This window comes from Oculina patagonica, chromosome 6, assembly GCF_052425735.1.
Source record: "Oculina patagonica isolate OP01 chromosome 6, crgOcupat, whole genome shotgun sequence".
Taxonomy (NCBI): domain Eukaryota; kingdom Metazoa; phylum Cnidaria; class Anthozoa; order Scleractinia; family Oculinidae; genus Oculina; species Oculina patagonica.
In genome coordinates, this window is record NC_135763.1 from 19,911,256 (window position 1) to 19,921,525 (window position 10,270).

Genomic DNA, 10,270 nt, shown 5'->3' on the forward strand with positions numbered 1-10,270 from the left:
ATTTAAAAAGAGCGCTTCTAGAAAGAAGTAGTTTGCGCATTTAAACCGCCATAACATAAACTGCTGGCATATCCGTAATATTAAGAGAATCAGCTTCCGTTATGACGGTTATGTGAATGATTAGGTGTTGGGTGTTGACTGCTTGATGCACTGTATTATAAAGATCTGTCAAAAACTCTTTAAGGCCCGGGCCAAACATCGAACTTCACATGAACGAGCTTTTACTGAGCGAATTAAGTTCATGATAGGTTCGACGTTTGACTCAGTTGAGTTCGTCCGACTAAACAAAGATCGACCAACACGTTCTATCCGTCTGCTTTAAACGGATAAAACGTTTGAAAATTGACTGTAGGACAAACCTACGTCGATCTTTTCATGACACGAACTTCATTGAGAATGAACGGGTTGAAAAAATTTTGCCCACAGCAAATCACCCGAGCCCCCCGTATCAAGATTACTTATACCAGTTGCTGCTTGCGTTAAAAGAACGTTTCTTGCTTTCTTGATACTGTTGTCATGTGCTCACAAATGGCGTTTTAATCTTTCAAGTTATATCTGTCTTGCACTGACTCTCATATGACGGTTTCAGCTTACTTATAACAGTTGCCGCTTGCGTTAAAAGAACGTTTCTTGCCTTCTTGATACTGTTGTCATGCACCACAAATCGCGTTTTTAGCTTTCAAGTTATATCTGCCTTGCACTCACAAATAACGGTTTCAACTTACTTATTACAGTTGCCGCTTGCGTTAAAAGAACGGTGTTAGCTTTGTTATCACAGTTTCTGTGCGCTTACAAATGACGTTTTCAGTTTTAATACTTGTTGTCTTTGTCTTGAGCACACAAATGACGTTTTTTTAGTTCTTCTTATAATATGCCATGACCTTCCAAACGACGTTATTTCTTACTTGTTACAGTTCCCGCGTGCTCTCAAATAACGTCTTTAGCCTACTGCTTATTGTTGCCGTGCGCTCAGAAATAAGGTTGTAGCTTGTTATTTTTGCCGTGTGCTCACAAATAACCATTTTTTGCTTGTGTTACAGTTTCCATGAGCTCATAAATAACGTTTCTAGCGCATAACATAACATAACGTTATGTTATCGCCTAGCGCATAACGTAACGTTTAAGCCTCCTTGTTACAGTTACCGCGCGCTCAAAAAAAGACGTTTCTAACCTAGTTCTTACTGTTGTGATCAAATCACAACAAACTTTTTTCGTTTACGTGTAAAAGTTTCTGCGCACTAAAACAGACATATCTAACCTACTTGTTACTGTTGACATGTGCTCTCAAAAGACGTTTATAGATTAATTGATATATACAAGTGAAGTTTTAAGCTTACTTGATATAAAACCCTTGCGCTCACAAATGACCTTGTTAGCTTATATAAACCATATATAAGATATATAAGACACTCACAAATGACATTTTCCGCTAACTTAATATATATGTCATGCGCTAAGAAATAGCGTTTTGTGCTTCGTTGATATACAAGCGTTGATACACGCCTTGTGCTCACAAATGACATTTTCTGCTTACTTAAAATCTAACCCTTGCGCCCACAAACAACGTTTGGGGTTTACTTGATACTAAATAAGCCTTGCGCTCACAAATGACGTTGTGTGGGTACTTGATATATAAGCCTTTTAATCACAAATAGCCATTTTGTCATTTTGTCGGCCTACTTGATATATAAGGCTTGCGCTCACAAATGACGATTTGTGCTACTTGATATATAAGCCTTAAGCTTGTGCTCACAATAGCCCTTTTTTGCATACTTGACATATAATCCTTGCGCTCCCTTGCATTTTATCAGCCTACTTGATATATAAGCCTTGCGCTCGCAAATAACGTTTTGTGATTACTTGATATAAAACCATAACGCTAAAAAATCCCCTGTTGTGCTTACTTGATATATAAGCCTTGCGCTCACAAATGATGTTTTGTGCTTACTTGATATATAACCCTTGTGCCCACAATTGACGTTTTGTGCTTACTTGATATTAAACCCTTGTGCCCACAAAAGACGTTTTGTGCTTACTTGATATATAACCTTTGCGCGCGCACATGACGTTTTGTGGTTACTTGATATATAATCCTTGCGCATACAATTGACGTTTTGTGCTTACATGATATATATGCCTTGTGCACTTAAATGACGTTTTGTGCTTACTTGATGTATATCCATTGCGCACACAAATGACGTTTTGTGCTTTAATACTTGATATGTAACCCTTCCGCATACAAATGACGTGCCGTGCCTACTAGATATTTAACCCTTGCGCTCACAAATGACGTTTTGGGCTTACTTAAAATATAAGCATCGCGCACACAAAGGACGCTTTATTCTTACTTGATATATAACCCTTGTGTTCACAATTGACGTTTTGTGATTACTTGATCTATAATGCTTGCGCACACAATGACGCTTTGTGCTTACTTGATATATAGGCCTTGCCCCCACAAATAACGTTTTGTTCTTACTTGATATAAGTCTTGCGCTCACAAATAACGTTTTGTGCTCACTTGATATATAAGCCTTGTGCTCACAAATGACGTTGTATGCTCACTTGATATATAAGCCTTGTGCACACGAATGACGTTTTCTGCTTACTTGATGTATAATCCTTGGGCACACAAAAGACGTTTTGTGCTTACTTGATATATAAGCCTTGCGCTCACAAATGACAATTTTTGTGCTTAATTGATATATAACCCTTCCGCTCACAAATGATGTTTGAGTTTACTTGATATACTGTAAAATTCCGATTATAAGCCCCACCGGTCAACACCTGGAAACAAAAAAATACATCCGGTTATAAGCCCCCCGGATATAAGCCCCCCTCTGCTTAAAGACGGTACTGAATAGGGCTAAATGTTGCTTTATTATGTGTTTTTAAACTAAAAACGTATTTCGATCAACACTCCCGTGGCTCGTTTCGAAACGTTTTTTTTATTCCGCTTATAAGCTCTCCCGGATATAAGCCCCTCCGCTTATAAGCCCACCCAAAACCCCTTACTAAGTTGTATAAGCCCAGGGCTTATAACCGGAATTTTACGGTATAACCCTTGTGCCCACAAACGACGTTTTGTGCTTACTTGATATATAAGCTCTGTGCAAACAAATGACGTTTTGCGCTTACTTGATATATAAGCCTTGCGCACCAAAATAACCTTTTATGCCACTTGATATATAAACCTTGCGCTCGCTAATGCCTTTTTGTGCTTACTTGATATATAACCCTTGCGCCCACAATTAACGTTCTGTGCTTACCTGATATAATACCCCTGTACCCACAAATATCGTTTTGTGCTCACTTGATATATAAGCCTTGCGCTCACAAATGACGTTTTGTGCTCAATTGATATATAAGCCTTGCGCTCACAAATGACGTTTTGTGCTCACTTGATATATAAGCCTTGCGCTCACAAAGGACGTTTTCTGCAGTTTTGTGCTTTTTTTCTGACAACCTTTCTCGAATTAGCTGTATATTAACCTTGTGCACACAAATGACGTTTTTCCTCACTTGATAAATAACCCTTGCGCACACAAATAACGTTTTGTGCTTGCTTGATATAAAACCCTTGTGCACACAAATGACGTTTTGCGCTGACTTCATATATAAGCCTTGTGCACAAAAATGACGTTTTGTGCTTACTTGATATATAAGCCATGTGCACTTAAAGGACGTATTGCGCTTTCTTGATGTACAATCCTTGCGCACACAAATAACATTTTTTGCCTTCTTGATATATAGCCCTTGCGCCCACAAATGACGTTTTGTGCTGTCTTGATATACAGCCGTTGTGCATACAAATGACGTTTTGTGCTGGCTTGGTATATAAGCCATGTGCACTTAAAGGACGTATTGCGCTTTCTTGATGTACAATCCTTGCGCACACAAATGACGTTTTGTGCTTACTTGATATATAAGCCTTGCGCTCACAGATGACAATTTTTGTGCTTTATATATATATATATATTCCTTGCGCTCACAAAGACGTTTGAGCATACTTGATATATAACCCTTGCGCCCACAAATGACCTTTTGTGTTTACTTGATATATAAGTCTTGATCTCACAAACTGCGTTTTGTGCTTACTTGATATAGAAGCCTTGTGGTCACAAACTGCGTTTTCTGCTTACTTGAAATAAAAGCCTTGCGCTCAGAAACTGCGTTTTCTGCTTACTTAATATAAAGCCTTGTGCTCACAAATGACGTTTTACGCTTACTTGATATTTTAGCTTTGCGCTCATAAATAACGTTTTGTGCTTACTTGGTATATAAGCCTTGCGCTCACAGACTGCGTTTTCTGCTTACTTTATATATAAGCTTTGTGCTCACACACTGTGTTTTTTTGCTTACTTGATATATTAGCCTTGCGCTCACGTTTGATATACTAAGGGTAACCACGGGTTAGGAAGTGCAGGCCTTGTCTTGTGATGGGTTATGGAAGTAGAAGTGGTACTCGGGTGAGTTTTTCATATTTAAATAAAGAAACAGGAAAAGAGGAAAATTAATTTGAAAGTCACTTACAAACAGCGATGAACAAAGGGCAAAGGGCAACTGGTGTAGGACTTGTTACACTGCTTTTTTCCTGCTCGCTACAAGACAGTCAGTCGGTTTGGTCTCCTTGAGTAAGGGTAGAATCTGGAAAGCGGGAAAATGGAGCAAAATGCGCGAAAGACTGCTCCAAAATGCTGACCGTGGAGCCCGTTTAGAATTATGTATAAGGGTACATTATAAAAACCATATTTGAAGTATCTACTCTGCGTTCCCCTTATGGCGCAGACCAGAAGGATTGCGGGCCTCTGGGGACGAGATTGTCACACTATACCACCAGCGGATACTCCAGGGTTAAAACCATTTACTAGATGAAAAAACGGCGCGACTATAAGCTTAAGAACGCAAGAGCAGGAGTTTCTTTATCCCTAAGGGCATTTTATTAAGGAAATTTAAAATGTATTTATTCTTGACCGACGAAAGTTTCTGTACTGACAAAACAAGTTTTCAGCTGATCAAAAATTGTGGATCGCTAAAAACAGGTACAGTCCAGAAAATGTCCCGTCGAGGTCAAACTTGATTAGCTCGAAAAATATTTGATCAGTAAAGATTTCCATTCGGCGGAAAATTAATTTGTCATCAGAGAAATTTTCTTCGGTCAAAAATCAAAACAGTTTTAATTTCCTTTATAAAATGCACTGAAAATGCCCTTAGGGCTAAAGAAACTTCTGCTCCTGTGAACTTGAGTTTATAATCACGGTGTTTTTCAATCTGTCAAAAAATAAATTTATTTTACGGTCTGTTTCCAAATGCCGAGAAACCCTTGCTCAGTGCACTATGTTCAGAGTCACATCGTTTAAAAAAATGCTTTAGCTGCGATTTTAAAGTGCCTGTAAACGTCTGCTCTAGATCTGTATCTAAAGTCACGCCATTTTCAATTGGCGAGCATAAAATACACCGCGTGCGTGTAAACAATGCCTTAAAAAAAAAAAAAAAAAAAAAAAAAAAAGCAAGAATGTCTCGTATTAGCATTTCTGGCATTTAAACAAGGCAGCCGAGCAAAGAAAAGTAGTTTGCAATATTGTTTTCTTGAGCTTGTAGCGTTAACATCACGAATTACATCTCGAGTAAGTTTCTTGTCATTTTAAAACTCAGCAAATGGTCAATGAGTCAATGAGTCAAATCTTAAATTAGAGTTATTCGTTTAAAAATAGTGCTGCCCTTACTAATGATCCGGCTTGTGATCGATCTGGCTTATGCTCCTATAAAAGAAACCCCTATAAAACTCGACATTTCGTGGCCTGAATGAAGTGAACTGAATCTTACCAGTGTCTTTTTTTCAATCATTTCAGTGTGCATTATGGGGAGCACTATCGAAGACCTGACAAACTACCAGTCACTGGAAGAAGCCATCGCGAGGGAATTAAATGACAAGAACAGATTTGTTCCAATTGAAGAAAGGCGAGACACTGGAGTGTTGCCTACTGAGCTTATGGCGTCCATATCTCATGGTAATCTAGCAGTTAGGTCCTAGTAGGGCAGGGTCGAGGCAGGGACTGTAGCTGTGCTAGCATATTAGCGTGTTACAGTTACGAATGCATCGTTGCGACACGAAGCACCAGAACTTGAAGTTGAAAAGTAGAAAATCGACTTCAGGTGATATAAACTGTAGTGAAGTAACGCGGGAAATTCCTTCTGATCGTCAGCCTTGGAAAAACAAAGAAAAATTATTTTATCTCAGTGGGATTCAAAGCCACGACGTCGTGATTAAAACACCATTACTATATCGACTAAGCTACGAGGCCAAACGGGAGCAGCCTCGTGTATATTTACGTTTTAATTACAAAGTCTGCTAAGAACTTATCAGATTTGAGAATTGTGATATTGTTACGGTAAATAACAAAATCATTCGGTTTACAAAGGTCTAACTGTTTTATTCAACCTTTGATGTTAACCTAAGAATTCTGTTCATGATCAAGAGACGCAGAAAAAATATTAAGAACCCTTGTACAAAGCAATATTAGAAGAATTACGATCTTCTTCACACCGCATTTACATTAACATTCAAAAGAAATCTTACCACCCTCCGCGCTTTGCAATCGTTAAGAAGTTTGTGTCTACTTCGCACAAACTGAAACCTAGTAAAAATGTACTGACCATTTTTGGGGGATGTAAAGCCGAGGGAGGGAAATGACTAACTGACAACTACGACAGTTTTTAGACAAGGAAGGTAAATAACGTTGATGTTTATTAATATTATATATTATTTTTTTCCTGAGGAAAATACATGACGTGCTGGCGTGGCGTATCAATTCTGAAAGACCCTTTAACTCTGATAGCAAACCAGCAGTTGCTATGGGAACTCAAGCCTCCAACTGTGATTGAATTCGGTGCCTGGAAGGGAGGCTCAGCTTTGTGGACAGCAGATATGTTAAAGATGTTTGGGTGTAAGTCACGCGTGATATCCATCGATATCGACCTCTCTTTGCTAGACGCTGTGGCCAGAGAGTCCCCGGATGTGGAGTTCGTTGAGGGTGACTTGTTTCATGTCGAAAAATGTTTACCAGGGGACTTTCTAAAGGTAATTTTTTTTTCTAAGAGGTAAAGACTAGGTTACCGTGTTTTTAGTCACACTAGCACTTTAAATTTTACAAACTGCCATCATTATAAAAAGAAGATACAAGCTAATTATCCTAGAAGCAAATTCTTATTTGCGTTGAAGATGACTTGAGCTTAATGACTTGAGCAGATCGAGGTATGATATGGAAAATCAATCGCGCGGCTGCATACGTTGCAATTAATTTTGCATAAACCTACAAAGGCCTTATTTGTTCGGTCGAAGGGTCTTTAAAGTTGTTACAATTGTTGTCTCCAACGCTTACACAAGTCAGTATAAGGCAGAATTTAAGATGTATAATACTGATGTTAATGATTTGTCATTACAGAGTCTGCCTCACCCGTGGTTCCTAATGGAGGACTCACATGTGAATATGACTAAAGTGTTGGAGTACTTCGACGCATTCTTGGAGCGTGGTGACTACATATGTATCGAGGACACAACTCCAGCTGCTCCAAACCAAAGTGGTCAAGGCCTCATAAAGGAGCTCGGCTATACAGAAAAGGGTCCCGCTAAGCTGAACGAGCTCAAGAAATTCCTGATGGATCGTTCTGGTAGATATCATGTGGATCAAAGATACACCGATCTTTTTGGGTAAGAAATGGTTGGATGGATAAGGAGGGTCACAATGGGGTGGTGGCTTTTACGGTTAATGGTTAAAATTTTGGCTTTTTATGGCTTACGGTTAATTAATTTCCATTGCAGTTAACAGAAGTTAAAAATTAATTTCCATTGTTTTTAAAAGTTAAAAATTAATTTCTATTACTAAAAAACATATTTTAGGTCTTTGGACCGTTCTGGGACGACGAAGTTATCTAGTCTGTTTTATTCAAACTTACTGACCGACTTTTTTACGTTTAACATATGTGACGGCTAACGGTTAAAATGTTCTAATTGTTACGCCTAACGGCTACTTTTTCAGCTGTTCTACGGCTTTAAATTCGAACACTCGGCTTCTCGAAATTCACGATTGCTTGAACCAATTTTCGTTTCCATTGAATAGTACTTCCCTGTAACTTTACCGCCGATTTCTAAACGTTCCGATTTCTTGAAGTAATTTTAGTTTTCCTTGGAGTTCAAGAAATCGGGATTCAACTGTACTTACCTTTCGCCTGGTAGGGTAACTTGTGCTATATAGCTTGTAAGGATCCCCTCTGGACTGTGTTGAGCGAAATCAGGCATAATACTATCCCCTACTGTTTTTCAGACACGAGGGAATTCGGCCGACCAAGGGTGTAGATATATGAACTTGAACTTGTGTTAACTTGCTGAACTTGTGTTACCTTTTCATCCGTGCCTTGGGTTCCAGAGACTTTTTTTAGTAGGTTTCCGGGGCGGTCAAGCAAAGTCTGTTGCCGGCTTTCGTCGGCCTCCGGGCGATCTCCAAGCATCCTCAGTATCCTCCCGCGCGCGAGAAAAAGCCTCTGATACCCAGGCCATGAAATTTAATCACCAGATCATCTACGTCGCTTACAATCAGAACTGTATGTACCTTAATTTCATCTTATGTATTAATCTGTTTCAGGTACAATGCAACGTGGAACATGAATGGTTACCTGAAAAGAATTTAAAGACAATACCTGCAATTTAGTATTGAAGTCCTCGATTAACTGTTACATATTACTCAGTTAGGAGCTTGTTATGAACCGCTTGCTTTCGACTTTCCTGAATAAAATACAATTGAGTTGTGGAAATGAAAGGTGTCACTTTCTATTCTTAGTTTAGACATTATAAAACAGAAGGGGGAGGTGGAAACTACACAAAAGCACTTTATGTTTACCTCAACATAAAAACACCAGGAAATTACTCATTCCTTCTTATCTGTGCCCCCCCCACCCCCCCCCTCCCAATCAACTGTACATCAGTAAACAGTTGCAAGTTACTGTTATCATCAGGCTTAATTCTTTTATTGTATAACCATAAGCATGCATCGGTTTATAAGATCAAATGCTCTAATTATAACTGACAGGCCTCTTGCATCGAAGAGACTGGTAGAAACCTTAACACGAGACTGACTAAGTGCAAACGAGCGACGAGAAATGGTGGTGTCAACATTCATTTCTGAACACCATCGACTTTTTCTAACCACAGTACAAAGTCTACTGGACTCTGCCCGGCTGGGGAACTCCCATGTGAAAGGGGCGGGGATGCTAGTCAGAAATTTTGAAAAGAATCAATCTGGGCGTGGCTGAAGCTTTTTTGACCCTAAAAGATACCAAAATACTAAATATAGAATTTATATTTGTATACTCTTCGTGTGCAAACTTAAACGAGAACTTGATAGCTAAAATTCTTAGCGTTTTGCCCGGAACATCCTAAGTGGGACCAAAAATCCGAAATTAACACCCCTAAGTGAGACGACGAGCATCCCTGCCCCCTTCATATGAGACTCCTCCCTGGGGGACTCTGCTGAATGTCTACCCTCAGCCCGGAGTACAGTACAAATTATTTTTAGCGACTTAATCTAGAAAGCTGAGCTGGTACACAAACTTAGAACAAACGCCCCTCAACAAATATCAACAAACTAATAAACATGGCCAAAAAGACCAATCAGTTTCAACGGACTAGACTTATGACATCATCGACTGACAACAATGTTTCAGATGACTCTGAAGATGACTTCCGCTCAGGCTGTCGAAACGTCAGTCACCAACAAAACAGTCCTTTTCAGAACTACTCTCACGCGGAAGATCGTTCTATATGAACTAGAAAATGACTTCATATACCTGCAAGATAATTATATTTCTAATGAGTGGAGGGTCTACCAGGTTTCTTTTTTTAACAAGGCTTAGGGAACATTCATATACACTTAATAACTGGTCCGAGGGAAACGGTCGTCGGTTGAATACAGCCGCCTCTCATTCCCTCCTGCTACTACGCGTTTCGCACGTAGTAGCGGGAGCGAATGAGAGGCGGCTGTATTCGCAGGCTAACCTTCGCGGGTAATAGTGCACTGTTAACCTCTGACGTCATAGATTTTCCAATAATATTGCGCGCTCAGCGACTTTTGGTGGGAAACAGGTTTTAGTGTCAGATGTCATGTGACCTCAAGGTAGAGCGCTGTAGGGGGAAACTTTCTAGCTATATAACAACAACATTATATAGTGTTTTTTTTTTTTTGTAAAATTTAATCTAGTCGACTGTTTCCTTTAC

At 39.3% G+C, this 10,270-nt stretch overlaps 1 protein-coding gene across 1 annotated transcript; it reads left to right on the forward strand.

Annotated features, from left to right (window-relative positions):
• Window positions 1–5,860: 5,860 nt before the first annotated feature.
• Window positions 5,861–8,802, forward strand: LOC144658778 (rhamnosyl O-methyltransferase-like). Its single transcript, XM_078519243.1, has 4 exons — window positions 5,861–6,011; window positions 6,780–7,081; window positions 7,446–7,711; window positions 8,643–8,802. The coding sequence occupies exons 1-4, from the start codon at window positions 5,861–5,863 to the stop codon at window positions 8,686–8,688; spliced, it is 765 nt and encodes a 254-aa protein (XP_078375369.1). The 3' UTR covers window positions 8,689–8,802.
• The last annotated feature ends 1,468 nt before the right edge of the window (window positions 8,803–10,270 follow it).